This window comes from Neophocaena asiaeorientalis, unplaced genomic scaffold (genome assembly GCF_003031525.2).
Source record: "Neophocaena asiaeorientalis asiaeorientalis breed wild unplaced genomic scaffold, Neophocaena_asiaeorientalis_V1.1 scaffold396, whole genome shotgun sequence".
In the NCBI taxonomy this organism is placed as follows: domain Eukaryota; kingdom Metazoa; phylum Chordata; class Mammalia; order Artiodactyla; family Phocoenidae; genus Neophocaena; species Neophocaena asiaeorientalis.
Genome location: NW_020172455.1, coordinates 2,020,072 through 2,041,382, shown reverse-complemented (window position 1 = coordinate 2,041,382; position 21,311 = coordinate 2,020,072). Strand labels below are relative to the sequence as shown.

General features: G+C 46.7%; 1 protein-coding gene across 1 annotated transcript in view; it reads left to right on the top strand.

Annotated features, from left to right (window-relative positions):
* Positions 1–21,311, top strand: part of LPIN1 (lipin 1) — a 68,619-nt gene that overhangs the window by 9,512 nt on the left and 37,796 nt on the right. Inside the window, exons 2-7 of the mRNA XM_024737700.1 lie at positions 5,622–5,822; positions 6,556–6,651; positions 9,969–10,267; positions 12,889–13,014; positions 18,718–18,847; positions 20,190–20,505. Of these exons, the coding sequence (XP_024593468.1) occupies positions 5,631–5,822; positions 6,556–6,651; positions 9,969–10,267; positions 12,889–13,014; positions 18,718–18,847; positions 20,190–20,505 (1,159 nt within the window). The 5' untranslated portion in view covers positions 5,622–5,630. The remainder of the gene's footprint in view (positions 1–5,621; positions 5,823–6,555; positions 6,652–9,968; positions 10,268–12,888; positions 13,015–18,717; positions 18,848–20,189; positions 20,506–21,311) is intronic.

Sequence of the window (21,311 nt, the reverse complement as noted above, 5' to 3'; positions counted from 1 at the left end):
ACCCTAAAACAAAAAACCAACTCCAAACCCCTGGTTTCTTGCTTGGGATGAAAACTTGCTTTTATGATGTTGTTATGACCAGGTCACAGGATCATCAGCTTAGAGCCCCATTTTTGAATTTCCTTTACAACGTCTTTGTTGGATCGTGGCTGAGATTCTTTGAATACTCCCACTGATGCTGAGCTCACTCCCTCTAACGAGTCAGTTCTCGTAGAAGCTTGGTCTCATAGATTGTGCTTTCCACCCTGGCTCTGGGATGGCCTCTCTCTGATTCCAACTTTAATTACAATCTCTGATCACCGGGGTAGCACTGGATGCCCTGTAAACGTGTGCCGAACGTTACCGACCTTTAGAACTAGATGACTGCCATCTGTTTCGCTGAAGCCACAGGACTGGTCTTTCTTTAACTGGGCCTCACCCATTGATACCAGTTCTGTCCAGCAAGAAGGGGAGGCAATGCTACGCACAGCAGGACAGGGAGGGCCAGGGGTTCAACCTGGGTTCCCGTCCTCACTGCCGCTTACCGGCTGTGCTGCCCTGAACACCACGCAAGCCCGGCGCCCCAGTTCCTTGTCAGAAATGGGGTAATGATGTCGGTCCTGAGTACTCAACCTATGCAGAGGAGTTTCATGGATTTGCATCACATGAGCTGCCCTGGGCAAAGGAGTTTCGTGTGTCGTGAAGTGCTGAGCAAATGTCGTGTGGAGGTTTGCGTGGCCTTTCACCTGGGATTCAGGAAAAGGTGATTATTAGTGATCAGTGGCCTGCTGAGGATTTGCAGCACCCGCCGGGTGGGCGTTAGGTCTGATGGTTTTGGAGTATTCCTTGTTCTCCAGAGTCAGTAGGCACCCGTCGTGGTTTTCCAAGCCCATTTAAATCTTTCTCCAAACCATCATTTTATCTTCTTGCCTCCACTTACTCTCCCTGGAGTTCCTGGTTGTTGCGTCAGGTAAGAAGCATGCGTGTTCAGACTGCACCTGCAGCTCCCCGGAGAGCCTCACGGAAACAAGGATCGGTCTGGGGGCGGGGGGCGGGGGCTGGGTTGACCGACAAAAAGTTAACATCATACGGCAGTAGAATTTGTTTTCTCAGAGAGCCCGAAATACTCTTTCATTCTGGACGTCCTTTCAAAGATGATCCACAGGTTAGCCTTTGCTGAAATTCTAGTGGAGTTAGGGAATTTGCTTTCAGTAGTTCTCTTTCGTTAGCTTCTGGTACGTTTCCTCATTTCTCTTTATGTGATGACCTGTCTCCTCGTTCCTCATTAAAGCACTAGAATATTGTACCCACCCGTGTGGCCATGCCTGCCCTGGGGGCCCCCTGTGTGGCATAGCTTCGCATCCCCTACGTGCCACCGCCCCAGTCCTGTTGTGGCACGATGGTCACCAGGGAGAAACAGGCTTCTCCTGCACTCTGGCCCGTCACTCTGGGATGTGCGTTTGTTTCAAAGTGGTAAGAGTAGGACCGGGGCAGCTTTGATTGTGCATCCTCTGTTTCCATCGAACCAATGCAAAAGCGTTCGCAACCAATGAAGCATTTTCACTTTTTGGAAGACAGTCACCATGTAGATTAATTCAATCACGTCATTCCACACGTACCTACCTGAATAGACAAATACGAGAGATTGGGCTCCTGGCAAATGCTGAAGGATGTAATCAGAGGTAGCCTGGGAAGTTAAAGGAAACGTGGTCGTGTGCGGCCGCAACATTTCCTGGGTGCCCAGAGATGAGCAGGCCCCCTCCCCATCCTCAAGGAGGGCAGACAGCTTGCTGGATGGGGTCTCTCCAGCCGTTTGACAAATGACAGCCTGCGTTTATCAAGCAACTTTCCAGGATGGGAGGGGTTGGTGTTAACTGAACAGGAGGGCCAGTGGAAGGTTCAGTTTGCAAAACGATGAGTGATTTTGGGCGCGTAGATGAACAAGGTATCCTGACATGCAGATGAGGACGTTGGAGACGCGATGGGAAATACAGGTTAAGGGGTGATTGTAGAACTCTTGCGGGGCTTAAAGAGATGAATGTAGAAGGAAATGATGAAGGTGAGGAAGGTTTAACAAAAATGTGTATTCTGAGAACTGTGTTTATTGAGACAGTTTTGCACTCCTTTTGACCTTTGCTAAGGTGAGGTTTCTCAGCCCTGCGCCCTGATCCACCAGCCTTCCTGGAGAGGAGTAGCTCTGACTTGGGTGTCGCCTGTCGTACCATCACTGTGTCACGGCCGGGAAGCACAGCCACAGTATGAAAATGGAGACACTGTTATTTCCTAGATAACATGCCTTCGACAATAGTCTCCTTGACAGACCCGGGAAGGGAATTAAAATCACTTTTATCCACTTGCATAATAAATGAGTGGGAATGATTCCTGAATTGGCGATTAAAGGGACTGGCCTAAAATAATTCAAAGCCCCGTATTTAGGTTCTTTTTATAAAAAAATTAATTTATTTTTGGCTGCATTGGGTCTTTGTTGCTGTGCACGGGCTTTCTCTAGTTACGGCGAGCGGAGGCTGCTCTTCGTTGCGGTGCGCGGGCTTCTCATTGCGGTGGCTTCTCTTGTTGTGGAGCACGGGCTCTAGGCGCACGGGCTTCAGTAGTTGCGGCTCGCGGGCTCTAGAGCGCAGGCTCAGCAGTTGTGGCACACGAGCTTAGTTGCTCCGCGGCATGTGGGATCTTCCTGGACCAGGGCTCGAACCCGTGTCCCCTGCATTGGCAGGTGGATTCTTAACCACTGCGCCACCAGGGAAGTCCCTAGTTTTAATAATTGATGCTGTTCAAGCTGAAGACGCTGTTGATTATGAATGTTGTAGATAGAATCCCCAGCGGGAATATGCTTTTGGATTTTTGTGCTCTGTGGTGTATTATCTATTTGGGTCTAATACCACTACTGCAGTGGTTTCTAACTTAGGGAAGAGTATCTGGAAAGACACTGTTCCATGGCATGGAATAGTCTTAGAAAATTAGTAGTATTCCAGGAGGTCAAGCTGGAAGATGTCATGTTGAGAAAAATATATTTACCTGTTTCCTAACCTCAGAGTTAAGCACAGCTTAGAGAGCCCCAGTTTGGCCAGAGGGTTTTTTTGGAGGTTTGGCTCAGCTTTCCTTGAAAAACTTTGGAACGAGGGCTGTGGAATCCCGTTTCACGTGGTCAGTGAAGCCTTGTCAGGTGAAGCAGGTGTTTCCAGCCAAATTCTGAGATTAAAATCAAGAGATTGAAAAGTAACTTGGAATGGGGTGAGTGGAGAGCAGGTGTCTCAAAGCCGTTCAGTGGAAGCTGCAGCATTTGTTTCGTGCACATCTTTGGCTTCTCTTGAGGTCCTGAGGCACTTTCTTCTTCGGGGCAAACGTTCCCCTCCGCGCCTGCTGGTGTGTCTCCGCGGACACCGTGGCGGGAGGGAGGTGAAGGGTGGCAGGGAGGGGGACTCGGGCTGGCCTGGCTTCTTCACTGTCATCAACTTAGCTTCTTCCTTGAGCCTTTTACTTCAAACAGAACTGACGGAAGTGAAACTTGGGAACCGGCGCCCAGCTGGTTTATTCTTGTATTCGGTACCTATTCTCCAGCACGTATTTACAAGAGACCCTGGACGAAGGGAAGGTCAAGGAGAGTGTGGTTACCCTCACGCCCCTCGGCCAGGCAGGCACTGGAGGTGACGTGGGCCCAAGCTGTCACTCAAAGAAACTTTTTAACCAAATAATGGTTCCTCTTCCTGAAATGAGTTTTGGTTAATGCAGTATTCTCCTTTACCCTCCTTGTAAAAAAATTTAAAACTGGTGGTAAAATGCACGTGACATAAAATTTATTCTTTTAACCACTTTTGAGTGAACAGTTCAGTAGACTTAATGTAATACATGCACGTGGGTGTGCATTCACACGGTGGACGGTCACCATCTAGCTCCAGAACTTTTCTCATCTCGCACACTGAAGCTCTGTCCCCGTTAGACATGAACTTCCCCTGCCCTATCCCTCCCCGCTGGTAATCACCGTTCTGCCTTCTGTTTCTATGGGTTTATCTGCTGTAGGTACCTCAGATAAGTAGGAGCATACAGTATTCGTCCTTTTGTAACTGGCTAGTGTCACTTAGCGTAATGCCCTTGAGGCTCATGCATGTTGTAACGTGCCAGAATTTCCTTCCTTTTTAAGGCTGAGTAGTATTCCATTGTGTCTGTAATACTGCATTCTGCTTATCCATTTATCCATCTGTGGCCTCTTGGGTTGTTCTCACCTTTTGGCTGTTGGGAGTAATGCTGCTGTGAGCACGGGTGTGCAGGTTATCTCTTTGAGACCTAGCTTTCAGTTCTCTCGACTGTATACCCAGAGGTGGCATTGCTAGGTCATGTGGCAGCCCTGTCTTAAGTTTGTTGAGGGGTCACCACGCCGTCGCTGCACCTGGCTGGGCAGCCAGGCGGGTGTGGCTCACGCCCGGGTGGCCGTCACAGCCCCAGCTGTGAGGAGGGCCAGGGCTCGGCGCCGGTGGGGCCCCCGTTGCCCTGTGCCCCAGTGTCTCCCGGATTGGCGCTCTGCCTCGTTTCTTCCGTCACTGCCGCCTTTCAGGCTGGCATCCTGTCTTGTCGGCACCATCACCAGAAGCCACAGGTTGGTCTTCCTGCCTTCAGTGTCTTTTCTTGGCCGCCTTCTCTACATTTTTACTGTAGCGCTCTATCTAAATCACGGATCGAATCCCCATCTTGTGGTTCCCGAGTCCCCGACGGCTTCAGTTGCTACAAAGCACCTTCCGAGTCTCCTGGCAGGTGTCGGCTCTCGTCCTCCCCCTGCGTGTTCTCTGCCGCAGGCGCCACCCCCTCTGTGCCTGTGCGCACACCTGTCTGTCTGCGGCGGCCTGTCCACCTTCCTCTCCCGGGGAGCATCCCAGCCCTGCTCCCCACCCATCGACTGTCGGCTCCTCTGGGATGGCTCTCCTCTTTCCCTGGATGTAAGTCCCTCAGCGTCTCCTTAAGTCCAAGCAGACACGACCACGTGTGTGTTCTCCTTCTCTCTCCTTCACGAGCCCGAGTCCCTCCGGGGCACGGGGTCTGCGTCCTTTTAATCTGTGTTCCCGGCGCCAGGCTCCTGGTGGAGTGGAGGCCCTGGATGTTTGCTGAGTGGACTTCGGTTGATCGGCTGGGCAGACAGACCGAAGCCGAGCACAAGTGTCCCTCGAGATGTGAGAGCATCAGGCGGGCAGAGAAGGACCAGGATGGAAACTGTTCAAAATAAAAGTCACTTATTTTTTCCTTCTCAAGTAAAAATAGTCATTTTTTTCTGCCAGCGTTATTAATCACCTGCTCTTTCTGGCGTGGTGGGGAGTATGAAGAGGTCTCAAATACAGTCTCTCTTCCCGAGTCTGAAGATTTGGTCTGTAAAAACCTGCATGTGATGAAAGAGCGAGCGCCACACGTGCGGTGGACTCGGAGAGGAAGAGCCCGGTGACGACTGAGATCAGGCCTCCTGGGGTGGCCAGGGTTTGGGGTGGGGAGCGCTGGGCGGGGCCCATTCCAGGGGAGCCAGATGCGCTGAGCTGGGTGTCTTTGAAGTCGGGCCTGTGGCGTGGGCACGTTAACCTTGACTGGCTCTAGAGCCTGCCCCGGGTTAATCGTTTGTGCACCTTGCTTGTGTCTCTGTTTCCTAGGCTCAAACCATGAATTACGTCGGGCAGCTGGCAGGCCAGGTGTTTGTCACCGTGAAGGAGCTCTACAAGGGGCTGAACCCTGCCACCCTGTCCGGATGCATTGACATCATCGTGGTCCGCCAGCCCAACGGGAGCCTGCAGTGCTCCCCCTTCCACGTCCGCTTTGGGAAGATGGGGGTCCTGCGTTCCCGGGAGAAGGTGGTACGTGACCTGGGGGATGGGTTCTCTCCTTAGAGAAAAATCCTCGCACTTCTGCGGCCTTACGTATCTGGAGCTCCTCGCGGACCCCGAGTTTTAGCTTTCCGTTGGAAAGGGCTGGTCCCTGAGTTGACGGTTACTCAGATTGTTCTGATCTCTATGCCTGTGTAAATTTCTCCAAGATTTAGTGGCATAAACCAACTGTTTATTAAGCTCCGGGGGTTCTGTGGGGCAGGAATTCACAGCAAGTGCCGCAGGTTGGCCCGTCTCTGCTCTCTGCTGCCTGGGGCCTCAGCTGAAGACTCAGGGCTGGGGGCTGGGATCCTGTGTAGATGCACTTGCTCACTCGGCTGGTGGCCCTTGGCTGGACTCTTAGCCGAGGCTGTCACCCAGACGCCGCGTGGGCTCCCCATGTGGCCTGAGCTTCCTCAGACCATGGCGGCTGGCTGCAAGGGAGGGAGCCGGGCGGACTCTGCCTTCTTTTTCTGGTCTAGCCTCGGAAGCCACGTGGCCTTACCTGTGTTGTGCTCTACTCACTGGGGCAATCACAAGCTTGCATGGACCCAGGATGGTGGTGGTGGTGGGGGAGAAGACTCCGTTTCTTGACCGGAGTGACCAACGGAGGTTTGGAATTGTGAGATATTTGGGGGATGCGTGTGACTGAAGTGTACGTAGAGACCTGGTCATTGCCCGTGAGGTTTCCTGTTGTGATGAAAAACATATGTTTTTCCTTCAGGTTGACATAGAAATCAATGGGGAAGCAGTGGATTTGCACATGAAATTGGGAGATAATGGAGAAGCATTTTTTGTTCAAGAGACTGATAACGATCAGGTAAGGAAGCCTGGGTGGTGAAGCTTTCTCCCACATTTTGAGCTTTGAGCAGGGCTCATCTGGGAGCGTGTGTGGAGAGGTGATAATGGGGCCGGCTGCGTGGGTGACGGAAGAGGAGAAAAGTGGCTGTTTACCTGTCCTGGGGATTTGAGCCACAGGGTGAGTGTGTGCTATGTCTACCCAAGACTCAGCAGTCCCCGCCTGATGCGTTCGCTCCCTGGTTCCAGGGAGACAGAGGAGTTGAATGACACTGGCCTGAAACCATCATCCCAAAGCATGGAAGTTATACTCGTGTGTCAAATCTCAGATGGCTGAAATGTTCTAATTTTTGTTTAGTGAGTGACTAAATCACATAACTTTTTTACTATGAAAAAATGTTTAACAGCTCTGTTGAGATACAATTCTCACACCATGTGCTTTAGCCATCTCACGTGTACAGGTCTGTGGTTTTTAGTGTTTTCACGGATACATGCAAGGCATCCCCGCAGTCTGTTTTAGAACATCTTCATCACTTCAGGAATAGACTCTGTACCCTTTAGCTACACCTCCCCTATCCCTAAAGCCCTAACTCCCCACCACCCTGAGCCCTAAGCAACCACTAATCAAACTTTCTGTCTCTATAGATTTGCCTAATCTGAACTTCCATCTGAATAGAATCACATAGTTTGTGGTCTTTTGTGCCTGACTTTCATGTACCATAATGTTTCCAAGATTCATCCGTGTTCTGGCTGTGTCACTACTTCATTCCTTTGTATGGCCAAATAATATTCCACTGTATCTGTATACCACATTTCGTTTATCTTTTCATGTGTTGGTGGACACTTGGGTTTGTTTCCACCTTTTGGCTGTTGTGAATAACGCTGTGTACAAGTGTTCGTATAGACACATGTTTTCATTTTGGGGGGTTTATACCCGGGAGTGGAATTGCTGGGTCATATGTAACACTGAACTTACCACTGAGGAACTGCCAGACTGTTGTCCAAAGCTGCTGCACCATTTTACATTCCCACCAGCAGTGCACGAGGGTTCCGATTTGTCTATACCCTCATCAATACTTGCTCTTTCACTTGGTGATTCTAGCCATCCTGGTGGGTGTGAGGTGGTATCCCATCATGGTATGGATTTGCATTTCCCTAATGACTAATGATGTTGAGCATTTTTTCATGTGCTTATTGGCCATTTTTATGTATTCTTTGGAGGAGTGTCTATTCAGATCCTTTGATCGTTTTTTTATTGGGTTATTTGTCTTTTTATCCTTGAGTTATAAGAGTTCATTATATATTCTAGATATGAGTCCCTTATCAGGTAGACGATTTGTAAATATTTTCTTCCATTGTGTGAGTTGTCTTTTCACTTTCTTGATGTTGTCCTTTGAAACACACAAGTTTTAAATTTTGATGAAGTCCAGTTTATCTGTTTTCTCTTTGTGGCTCATGCTTTTGTTGTCACATGTAAGAATCCTTTGCCGAGTTCCAAGTCATGAAGATTTACCCCCATGTTTTCTTCTAAGACAAACCATTTGTTTTTGCTCTTTCATTCACTGGGAGAGCCACTTTGAAGGGATCTGATGTAGAGATTCCTCAATAAAAACCACTTGAACTAGTTCCTTTATGAGAAGATAGCCTTTATAGAGTAACAGCTCTAAATAGCTCCAGGCTCTAAAATGAATGCGCATAGTTTCAATTTCAGGACAAAAACATCCCAGGCTCTGCTTCCTTTTGGTCTTCCCAGAGGTGCCATGGTCTCTCCCAGCCTCAGCCTTCCTGCTCAGATGTGGATTTTATACGTGTAGCACATGGTCTGATGCTCTGTAACCCACTTGATTTATTTAATTATTTATTTTTTGGCCATGCTGCGGCCTGCGGGATTTAGTTCCCTGACCAGGGATCGAACCTGAGCCCCCTGCAGTGGAAGTGCGGAGTCTTAACCACTGGACCGCCAGGGAAGTCCCTCTCTAAGCTACTTTAAACTATCAGCAGCATGCTTGTTAATCCCCCCTCTCTTTTGTATATATTCTTTACTTCTTTTTTTCCCTAGATTTTCTTTCAAACTAGTTATTTAGGGGTTCCATTGTCTCTCCTCAATACATTTTATGTATTTCTCATATGCTTCTTCACTCACTAGTTCACCTAGTTCCGGGTGTCGTCTTGATCAGCCAGCCATCTTCGTAACAAGATTTATTGGCAAGTCCTGGATGTTCTGCTAGAGCTTCATTAATTTCATTTACTTCTCCTGATAGAGGAGAATAGAGTTCACGAGCAGCTTTCACGCTTTCCAAAGCACCAGACGCCTCTTGTTTGTTCAGTTCTGTTGCAACTTCAGGCAGACGACAGTAAACAACATCTCCCAAAGCTTCCTGTGTAAAACTGCTGATTCCCACTGTTCCAATACCGTTTTCTGTTGCTATCCATTCATGTTTGTCTGTGAATTTTTGCATATGTGTCAGGCTGTATGTACAATAGTTACATTGTTCCCTTTTATCTAACAACGCCGTAAGGTCGGGATTATCATTTCCATTTTTCTGATGAAGGAAACAGACTCAGAAGTTAAGTGACTCTGCCCAAGATCACATAGCTCATCAGAGGTGGAACCCTATTTTTTACTACCTGTTACCAGGTTTCTGATAAGAAATGAGTCATTTGATAATAAAATGATGACTATAGTTTTTTTAAAAACTGGTGAATCGTTATAAAACAACTATTAAATTGACAGGCGGTGGAGGTTTTTCTTTTTGGTTGTTGTTATTTTTGTTTTCTTGTAGAGAAGAGGGTCAGTACCTAATCACTTGACAGCCGCACACCTAGGTGTGCTCTGGTACAGGTGGGCACTTGGGGCACGGTGTGGGGACACTGTCAGATGTTTTCTTTAAAAATTATTATTATCCTAATTCAGTGCATGTTAAAAACACACACATTCTCTCTTACACACACACACACACACACACACACACACACGAGTGCAAAACGGAGTCCAGTTCCCAGGGTAATGTGATGACTCCAAGCCCATTTTTTCCTCTTTACCCTGGAAATTTCAGACCAAGTGGAATTTTGGTAGCCTGAAATAACTGATAATTACCTCACTTTGTTATAATTACGAAAACGCAGGATTCAGTACAAAATGGCAGTTAGCGACTTGTCGACTTTATGACCACCTGTCAAATTCGGCAGCCGCGTCTGCAGATCGCCGTGACCGCCCTGTGCTCCCCACTGCCCCCCGTGCCTGGGCTCCGGAATGAGCACTGGTGGGTCGTCGGCACCACCGGCTCCTTAAACCCCAACTAACAACGTTCCTTCTCGGAAATGTGTTCTGTCTTTCAGGAGGTGATCCCCGTGCACCTGGCCACCTCCCCGATCCTGTCGGAAGGAGCCTCGAGGATGGAGTCCCAGCTGAAGAGGAGCTCCGTAGATTGGATGAGAAGCCTGGACCCCAACACGTCAGTGCAGGTCTTACCTCCCAGCGAGACCCCTTCAAGTGGCTCTTTAGTGAAGAAGCGAAGGAAGAGGAGGAGGAAGTTGCAGCTGGACAGCCTGAAGCGGGACGACAACACGAACACGTCCGAGGATGAAGACATGTTCCCCATAGAGATGAGCTCAGACGAGCTGCAGGACAGCAGTAGGTAAGTGTGGGTGAAAGGCAGGGCCTCAGCTAGAACTGGGTGAATTCAGTGTTTAGGATGATCCTTTTATTTATTTATTTATTTTTAAATTGACGTATAGTTGATTTATAATGTTGCGTTAGTTTCAGGTGTACAGGAGTGAATCGGTTTTTTTAATATATACGTATATATATATGTATATATCTGTTCTTTTTCAGATTCTTTTCCCTTATTAGTTATTACAGAATATTGACTAGAGTTCCCTGTGCTCTACAGTAGGTCCTTGTGGTTTATCTATGTTGTCTATATTGGTGTGTACCTGTTACTCCCAAACTGCTGATTTATCCCTCCCCCCTTTTCCCTTTGGTAACCATAAGCTTGTTTTCTATGTCTGTGGGTCTGTTTCTGTTTTCTATGTCTGTGGGTCTGTTTCATTTGTATCTTTTTTTTTCGATTGCACACATAAGTGATGTCATACGATATTTGTCTTTCTCTGTCTAGCTTACTTCACTTAGTTTGATGATCTCTAGGTCCATTCATGTTGCTGCAAATGGCATTGTTTCATTCTTTTTGATGGCTGAGTAATATTCCACTATGTATATATACATGTACCACATCTTCTTTATCCATTCCTCTGCTGATGGACATTTAGGTGGCTTCCATGTCTTGGCTGTTGTGAACAGTGCTGCCATGAACATTGAGGTGCAGGTATCTTTTCGAATTGTGGTTTTCTCCATATATTGGCCCAGCAGTGGGATTGCGGTAGGATTATTCTTATAAACTTTTTTTCTCCCAGAATTTCTTACTCTTCTGTTAATGCATTTGAGACTGAATTTTGGAATCCTGCAGGCCCGATTCTAAAGTAGCATAAAGATGGGATGTAGCTTGTGACAGAGAGACGATCGGTGACATCCTTGGTGATAACTCCAGCTTTCCAGATCAGAACCAAGAAACAGGAGCTCAGCAAATGAATACTTCATGCATGAAACCGTTGTTTCAGAACCCGCTTATTCCTATTTGAGCACCACCTGTGAGCCCGGTAGTTGGGCTGATGGATAGCTGGAGGCCAATCTGTTATAGACTTAGGGCCACAGGTGAATGTAGAACATGACCGGTTTCTCCACAAGCAGACTTTTCAATTTTGATGAGGCCCAAAGTTGAATGGACACCTGTTGTTTTTTTTTCTTTGCTTTTAATAGTGTGGCGGAATGCTGTTTCTGGGTATTACTATTATGGTGAAAAATGCCATTTTTAAAAGCCAAAACATTTGTAAAGAATATTTGATGTTTCATATTTTTATGTAATTCAGTGTAATTTTTGCTCATTGTTTTTGTGTCTTGTTGACACAAAAGGGAGAAGGATGGATAACTGAATCGCTTTGCTGTACACTTGAAGCTAACATAACCTTGTAAATTAACTATACTTCAATTAAAAAAAAAAAGGGAGAAGGAACATCAGGATTAACCTCTGCTTTGTTATTTAGAATAGATTTTTTTTTTTTTTTCCTGGCTGAAAATAAAGGCACATTGACAACGTCGATTTTCCTAACTGTGGCCTCTGATGCGCTGTGGGCTCAGAAGCTGGGTGGTTGGGTTTATTGCAGTCGCCTTCCCTGCCTGGCTTTTAGTTCCAGAACTTAGTGTTAGGTATTTCAGATAACATCCAAAAATAGAGACCAGTGGCCTCTGCGTGAGTGAAATAGTGAATCCTATTTCGTTGAGCGCGCTATACCTGAAACGAGGTAGATTGGCAACCATTTCATAATTATAAGACTACGATTGGTTGTGACATTTATTTAATTCCGCTGGACGAAACATTATCTGTGTACGGCCATACAGGGATTTGGTAGTTCACTCGTACATGGCAAGAGTTTTATTAACCCTCTGGGTACAGTTTTGGGCCCAATCTACCTCTCAGGCTTTTGAGACGTGAAATGTGAAAGACAGCTCCATAGGCCCTACAGTGTAAGTAAGAAGCAGTGTGGTCATCGAGCCCATGTCTAAATTCCAATTCTTGAACAAAATCACTTTACATTTATAATTCAGCCAAAGCATGAGCACACAAAACATTTCTCTGAGTCACTTTTTTCCTGTCCGTTCCTGTCCTGGAATGTGCCTGGAATATGCCTGGGTAGTTTATTTATTTTATTTTTTAAAATCTTATTTATTTATTTACTTTTGGCTCTATTGGGTCTTCGTTGCTACATGAGGGCTTTCTCTAGTTGCGGCAAGCAGGGGCTACTCTTCGTTGCGGTGCATGGGCTTTTCATGGAGGTGGCTTTTCTTATTGCAAAGCACAGGCTCTAGGCGCATGGGCTTCAGTAGTTGTGGCACATGGGCTCAGTAGTTATGGCTCGCGGGCTGTAGAGCGCAGGCTCAGTAGTTGTGGCGCATGGGCTTAGTTGCTCCGCGACATGTGGGATCTTCCCGGACCAGGGCTCGAACCCGTGTCCCCTGCATTGGCAGGCGGATTCTTAACCACTGTGCCACCAGGGAAGTCCCGCCGGGGTAGTTTAAAAGGAGATCATGTTAATCTATGAAGTATTAGCGATAATCAAGGAAAAAATGGAAACTTGCCTTTATTATGAATCTATCACTAATAATTCTTTGACTTTGACTTTTTTTTTTTTTTTTGGTCTCCAGAACTCTTTCTAATGATGTACCTCCATTCCAAGGAGATATCCCTAAGGAAAACCTTTCCCCAGTCATGACTTACCCTCAGTCAGCATCTTACCCGAATTCCGACAGAGAGTGGTCACCTAGCGCCAGGTGAGTGGCTGGTGTGTGTACGTGTGTGTTCACCTGTCCTGGTCCAGAGGATTCCAAGTCAGTTACAGGAAACATGTTTAATAAAATGGTGAAATCTAAGTAAAAAATGAAACAAAGTAGGACTGGAAAAAACACAGTTTAGAGTAAGAGGTACAGATCAGGACTAAAACCAGAGAATGTGCAGATCATAAACTTCTATCTAATAGCAAAATGGAGCTACAGATATGGCTCTTAGCTTCCCCAGGAGACACTGAAAGGCCAACCACTTGTTAAGTTACATAAAGCTAATTGTCAACAGGAGCAGACAGGTGACAGAGCCTTTTTGGATACTGAGCCCTGAAATGGGACTCAAGAGCAAAGAGATTGCTTCGGGGGCCCCCGTGGTCATTCGGGGCTGTGAGAATGAGGCCTTCTTCCCTTGCTGCGTTTACGAGTATTGATTTCCCTGAAATGAGCTCTCAAGGGGCCCTAGACTTCCTGTATCAACTTGGAGAACCAGAGCTGCTCGGTGTGCGGGGAAGACTCTAAAGCCTTTAAGCCTGTGAAACCTGTGAGGATATGTGAGCCCTTCTGAGTAGTTTTCAGGACTGGGGAGGGGACAGAACTGAAGCGTGCCTTCTCAGCAGGGATAATATCACCCCTGTCGGGACACAACTTGGTTCTGGGGTGGCCAAAAAATCTTAGATATTATAATAGTGTGTAGCCTCCAAAGGGCCACAGTACATAAGCAGATACATAGTATATCCATGGCATTACAATTTCATGGTGGAGGGAGGGCTATTGGGGAAAAAAAAGGTCCCGGAGGTGTGGCGAGAATAGAAAAGCGGTTGGGAAGCACTGATCTAAGTGACAGCGACATCCTTAGGTTACTCGTGCCTCTAACTTGTTAGGTTTGCTTCTGGTCTAAAGGGGAGGTTTCGGAGCCCCTAAGCCCTGGCACGTGCTGCAGGGCTTCCCACCTGAAGCCAGGCTCACATAGACGCCACTCCCGGTTCCAGTTTGACCCGAGCAATCTCATTAATGAGGTGGCATGGTCAGCGCTGTGTGCTGAAGTTGAGGTTGGAGAAAAATGGATGCATCACATGCCTGGTTTCTAGCCGGGACCGTGACAGTGAATGTTCGTCAGCCAAGGTGGGGCTGGGGGCCTGTGGAGTCCCCTCATGGGGGTCTGTCTGTCCTCAGGCCAGCCCTGTCCAGTGGAAACGTAATGCTAGCTACGTACGTAATTTAAAATTTTCTAGTAACCATCCTTAAAAAGTGAAAAGAAACTGATGAAATTAATTTTGATGATCTATTTCAATGACCTGGTATATCCAGAATATTGTCATTTCAGGTAATCAGTTTTTTAAAACATTATTGAGCTGTTTCAGTTCTCATTTTCAAAAGCCTTGGAGGCGTGTGTCTCATATGTACAGAACATCTCAGTTTGGACCAGTCACGTTTCAAACGCTCCATAGCCACATGCAGCCCATGGCTATCATTGGACAGTGCAGGTGTGAGACCTGTCTAGAACCTTGTACATTCTCTCCCTAGGCCTGTGGAGTTAAACCCTGAGGGAAGAAACACAGTACTTTTAGGAAGAAAATGATGTGGAATATTTAGAAACCACTAATAGGTAGAAAAATCTGTTCAAGCACTCTGATTTTAAGCATTTTAAACAAATGTTTTAAACACAATCCTGAATATGTTTCTCTGTCTTTCATGTTTGGCTCTGTGAATCTAGAAGAATGGCCACGTCAGATTAAGTGATCTGGCCACTGTTAAATGCAATTACAAGTTAGGCTAAATAGATACATTTCCATACTTGGGTTTATGTGTTTTCTTTTAAGAGACAGTTACCAGCCCAAATTATCCAGCCTTTTGGAGTAAGTCATTTGATTAGGCACTAAATTCTGACCCAAGAAAAGCAAGCGTTTATGGGCATATGGTTGAAACAGAAAGTGAAATGTGTGTCTTGGCAGTGTCCTGCTTCTGTGGCTCAGAAGATTCGGGTTGATTTCTTAGTGATTTCAACATGTGACCCTCTGCTATTGTTCCATGCCCAAGTACCTTCACTTTCTTAAAGATGTTAGCGTGGAGAGGAGCCAAATAATTGATAAGAAAGTTTGTTTAATTGAATTGACCTGTGATTTCTCTCTCCTTGAATGTGGATCACGTGGCATCCAGTAGCCTGACAGATGGCAGGGGGAGCCCCCCTCGTCTGGCCGTTGCGGCCGAGGGCGGTCTTTCTAGTTCTTGCCCTCCACAGTCTTCCTACTTCCACGCTTCGGAAAGGTAGATTGGGTTATCTTCCCATCGTGGATGTCTTTGATAATAAAAACTTTGATCTAACTCTTAGAACTGTGTGTTGTTATTAACCAAATTACTTATGTGGAAAATACATATAGATTCTATGAAGTGAAAATGTAGATTTAACTCTTACCAATCTATTTTACCAACTAACCAAATCACTTATGAAGAAAATACATATAGATTATTACTTTTCCTTTCATTTTAAGCATTTGTCGATGGTTAGATTTTTTTTTTTTAAGTACTAAATTTAACTCTCTGGAAATTAGGGTCACGCATATAATTCTTTCTAATTTTGTGAAGTGCTTTGAAAAATACAACAATGCATTGAAAATTGGGAATATGATCTCTGTTTTGTGTCTGGGGTTGTTCAACAAATAAGTTTACGAGACTTTTTTAAGATGTTGCTTAAGGAGAGTTATTATTATAACTAGGTAAATAGCTTATGGACCTTCCGGGACGTCCCTGGTGGTCCAGTGGTTAAGACTTCACCTTCCAAGGCAGGGGGTGTGGGTTCAGTCCCTGGTCGGGGAGCTAAGATCCCACACACTTCACGGCCAGAAAACCAAAACATAAAACAGAAGCAATATTGTGACAAGTTCAGTAAAGACTTTAAAATGGTCTACATCAAAAAAAAAAAAAAAATTCCTAAAAAAAAAATAGCTTATAGATTTTCTGCGTAATATAATCAGATGTTTCCACAGCATTTGTAGCATAGAATTTTGGAGAATAGCATAGGATGGACTTGAAGGTTTGGGATCCTAGGTTAGAGTCTTCATCTGAGGCAGAGGCCTTAGATTTCTGCCTCCATTCCCTCAACGTTGCCCACACTATGACCTGCCTGCTTTGTAGACTTACAGGGTTTTCTTTAGAAACCTGAACAGAGAAGCTGTGATTAACTTCTACCTGGGAAACTGTGTTTCTTTTTGATTCAAGAACCCAATCTCAGGACGTACTTCACTCACAGCTTACTGTGCAGAAGGAAGGCCACATTCAAATGAGGTCAGCTAAGTTGTGAGCAGTTATAACGGATGTCCCTGATTGGGATTTCAGGAAAAATGCTGAAAACTATTATGGCTAATAACTGCATTCGTTATGAAAATCAATCAGTGACCTTGAAGCTTACTTTTTGGACAACCCTTATCTTAAAAGTCTAATATTTGGTAATCGTAGTAGAAATTTTGGAGCCATCTTTCTCATCGATCACAGTCAGCATTGGGAGTCTTTCTCCTAATTCATCTTCTGTCTGTCTGAATTCTCTCAACAAGCGGCGCAGACTGTGCTCACGTATTTGGGTGCAGCATCCTTCCTAGAGGCTGGTGCGGCCTGGGGCCCAGCGTTTACTGTAGTAGCACAGTGGATGTGAGAGGTGGCACGTCTAGCTTATGGCTCACACAGGGCTGGGTCCTTTGTGAATATGAATTTGCCCACCTGCGTGCCTCTATGGAAACCGTATGGCTTGTAGCTTTTATCACAGGATCAGAATGTTGGGGATTCTGGAGTTGAGCAGGGTGACAGAGAGCCGGGTTCAGTGTGTACATTCTTCTAGAGTGGGGTTTGGTAAACTACAGCCCGTGGCCCCAGTCCGGCCCATCCTCTGTTTCTGTAAAGTTTTATGGGGCACAGCCAGTTTGTCCATATGTTGTCTGTGGCTGCCTTTGCACCGCACGGGCAGAACCGAGCAGTTGCTGCAAAGATCACATAACCCACACAGCCTGGAATTCTTGCTACCTGGCGTCTTAGAGAAAACGTTTGCCAACACCTGACTCCAGAGGAGGCTCAGTCTAAAGGGCTTGACTTAATTTTGTGCGGTGGGTAAGACAATGTATTGTTCCGAAGAATTTATAACGAAATATAAATAAATTGTGTTCTTTTCAAACAAATGATTTGAGGTTTGGGTGCAGTGCCAATGAGGGTGGGAAGCCAGTTACGATGGATTTTCCCCCGTGATGCCTCTGGAGAAAGAATGACCCAGGTCACAGTTGTCGGCACAAAGGCCCCTCGCTGGAGGCCACAGCGCTCCATTTGCACATGTCACTGATACTGAACGTGTAATTCTGGACACTTCGGTGCCAGAAAAGCATTGACCCTTTGGAGAAAAGCAGACTTAGGAAACTAGAGGAAGCAAGACAGATCGGAGGTGATGAACGCTTCACCTCTCAGATGTCTGGAGGGCCCAGCGTTCCTTCTCGGGGGACTCCTTCCTTATGGGCACGAGTGCGTGTGTATGTGTGTGTGTGTGTGCACACGCATTTACGCTCATGCATGTAGAGGTGTCCCGTCGTTTACACGCCCACGGTATGCTATCTCAGGGTCCTCCTCTCCGCAGACTGGCCAAGCGGAGCCCGAGGGCTGCCACGTGCCGTTGACATGGGTGAGGGTAGCGGGCGCCCAGGGAGGAGGAACCAGCCAGCGTCCCCCTCAGTGTGAAACGATGGAGAGAAGCAGCATTTAGTCTGTTTGTCCGAATGGCTGGACTAAAGAGAGCCAGGAGCAGTTTAGCCATTCAGGGTCCCTGTTTGTCTGAAACATGGCTGTGTGTCATCCACGGGCTCTCCTTATCCTGGCAGGAAAGTTCTGTTCCCTTGGAGCTGACATCTAACTTGAAAAGATAAATGAAACCAAGCACATGGATGAGAGGTGACTTAAGGGAGACTGTGTGAGGTCTGTGAGAGAAGGTGCAAAAGGAAAATTGCAGGGGCTTGCTTTCTCACGTCATTTAAAACTGTCAGAGGAAATGGTGCAGGAGATGGAAGACCAGAGATAATTAAATGGGTCTTCCTTCTCATCCGGTTGTTGTTTAGAAGGCTGTGAGAACTCTGTAGATAAGTTGATGGTTTCTGTGCTTGGACAGAGATATGACGGCTCAGGGCTCAGGAATGAAAATGGAGAAAACGCAGAGAGGCAAACCCAAGTTACAGCCACTTAAAAGCTGGTCTGAGAATTAAGCATCGTGATGTGTTGTTGCAGGAAGAGCTTAGCAAATAGGAATCTTTGAAGTATTCTTGGAAGATATAATATTTTGCAAAATCTCAGCTTGGAGGTCCCTGCCACGTTAGTGAGTTATGGGTGGCATCTGGCATTTGTGGTAAAGTTGGCCCATGATCAGTTTCCCGTTCCATCTCTCTTTTTTCCAACTTCCCCTTTTAAATGCTCCTTCTTTTCATCTTTACTTACTTGGAATTTGGCGGCAGGTTGGGACAGGGCTACGCAAATTGGGAGCACCTTCCCCCTTGGCGCGTGTTCTGTCGACCCCTGGTGGCCACAGAGGGGATAGTCATGAAGCCGTGGACATAAGGCAGTGGCGGGTTAGGTGCATTTTTCTGGGCTGTCTCGAACCATAGAATTCTGGACCAAAAACAAGTTTTAAAAGCTTCCCTTCCCACTTTAATCATGCATTTGTGTTTTCTTAAGTCCTTCAGTTTCCCGACCTTCAACACCTAAAAGTGATTCGGAATTGGTCAGCAAGTCTGTGGACAGGACAATGCAAAAGGATAATCTAGAAATGCTCTGGCTTTGGGGAGAATTGCCCCAAGCCGCAAAGGTAAGTTCTCCCCTGCCCGCCACCCGCTCAATTCTGCCATGCACCGAAGGTAGTTTCGAAAAACATGTAATGGGCACAGTTCTTTCTTTCAAGAAATTTTATTTCATATTCCAATGTGTTACAAGAACCTTGAATTATATTATTATATTGCAAGCTGGGGCTTTTTTTTTTTTTTTTAAATAATAATATTGTAAGATCCTTGGAAGATGCTACGGCCTCTTGTATCCCCAGTAAGTCTTTGTGATATGAATAAATGAATGAGTGAGTGAGTGAAGATGGAAAGCGTTCCTATTATGACTCAAGAAGGGCAGCTCTTTGGAGACTAGGTCTGTTGAGGCTGGAGTTGGGGGTTAATTCGCTTTCTAGGTTATTTAACTTTCACGGAAAATGCTGACTTCTCTGCCCACAAGTGGTAGTGCTGACCCAGCCAACCATCTTTACAAATTCACGTCGTTTGTTGCTGGAGAAACGGCACGAAAGTGCAAACCCATCACTTCTTCTGGCAAAACAGTTCCGGCCACAGATCCGCTGTTGCACTGTTTTCATTTGTGTTCGAAGCTGTGGGATCAGATACAGAAATGCATACCCTCTCCCCACTTTCTGGCCCACAAATTGCATTTCGGTTTCTGTTTGGATAAACCTTTTCCATAACTGGAAACTCCTTGGAGAGATAGAGACAGAAATGCTAATTTCCCACTCATGTGAACCAGCCACCAAGTCTGCCCTTGTTCATTCACGTTTTGGGGGGGTAGACTTCGTTGAAATATAACACACGGGCAGAGAAATACCCAGATCCTAAGTGCTGAGATCAGTAAATTTTCACACTGTGAACGTGTCCACGTGACTTGCACCCAGACCAGGAAGTGGGGCTAAATCAGAACTTGGAAACCCTCTGACCCTTTGCAGTTATTGTTCCAACTGACTGCCCGCCCCCGGAACCCCCAGGATAAACCCAATCTTGACTCTAACAGCAGAGATTAGTTTTGCAAGATTCGTCATGTTGTTGGGTGTAGTCGTAATTCACTTGTTACTCTTATTACTGCAAACGCCCTGTGGTGTGAATATACTTCCCATTTTCCTGCTGGACGTTTGCGTTCCATTGCTAATCTCACTCACTGCTCTTTGGTAGTTGATGTTTTCTGTGAAAGTTCATTCACTTTGGAAGTACTGTCCTTGGTTTCCAGACCTCTCGGCAGGTACGGAATCACCAGGTGACTCCTGAAGCTTCACCGTGTCGTACCAAGTGTGGGCTTGGCTCTGGAGATCCTTGCCTGCCCGGTTGTTCTTTGGTGACTCAGTTTCTCTCTGACCTTCTCTCTCCCTCCCTGCCCCTTTGATCTAGTCATCTGCACACAAGATGAAAGAGTCCAGCCCGCTGAACAGTAGAGAAGTCTGTGATGAGATGCACTTTCAAGCCATCCACAGTGAATCTTCAGACGCGTTTAGTGACCAGTCACCGACACTGGCTGGGGCGTCTCCCGTGCAGCCGCTGTTGGAGCAGGACAAGCCGCAGACGGAGATTCAGTTCGCAAACGAAGAAGATGTTGAGGCCTTAGGAGCCGCAGCGCCCCCGTTGCCTACGATCGAAGAGTCTAAAACCCTCTCCGCCAGCGCTGCCCCGGCAGCCAGCAAGACGGATTCGCCTTCTAGGAAAAAGGGTGAGAATGCCGGCGCTTCCCAGCTCCCTCCTGCGAACTTGGGGCTCGGCAAACCACAGCTTCTTCCCCCCAAAGTTCGGGGTGCTTCAGAGTGGAAACAGGACATCTCTCCTGTTCAGTCCGTACCCTTTTGCTGAATATGTGAGTTCTCAGAATTCAGTCATAGAAAATCCGGCCTGAAGGAGGCCTCGGAGATGGTGTGGTGAGCCCCGCCCCGTGCAGGTCAGGGGTGCTGGGGTGCAGCACACGCTGGGACTGCACAAGACGTTGATGACTAAGCTGATCTGTGCCCCTCTCCCCTTGCCCCTAGTTTCTCCCTAGTGCATTATGCTGTTTTAATTTCTGCGCACTGTGTGTCACTATTTCAAATGACCATTTGTTTCTTTTTTTGCCTGACTTCCCTACTAGAACATATGTGCTCTACAAGGTCAAGAATCTTTTTGGTCTGTTTACCTGTTTCCGTGGTACTTAGAATAGTGGTTGGCACGTAGTGGGGGCTCCTTACGTATAGCTGAATGGCCACCTGGTTGCCTGTCTGGAGGAATGACATTAAGCCTGTCTGTTAGCCGTGTGGCTTTGTGCCGTGTTCTAGGTTTGTATGAACCAGTGACATAATTCTCCAGCAGAAGTAAACTGGAAGGCTGCAGTCATGGTGCCCAGGGGCCGATGGTACCCTCGTTAGGGTACTGTGCTTCAGAGTCTTGATGGGGAAGTGCTTAATGAAAGCGTTATTGTTTAGTAATAATAATAACAACAGGGCTTCCCTGGTGGCGCAGTGGTTGGGAGTCCGCCTGCCGATGCGGGGG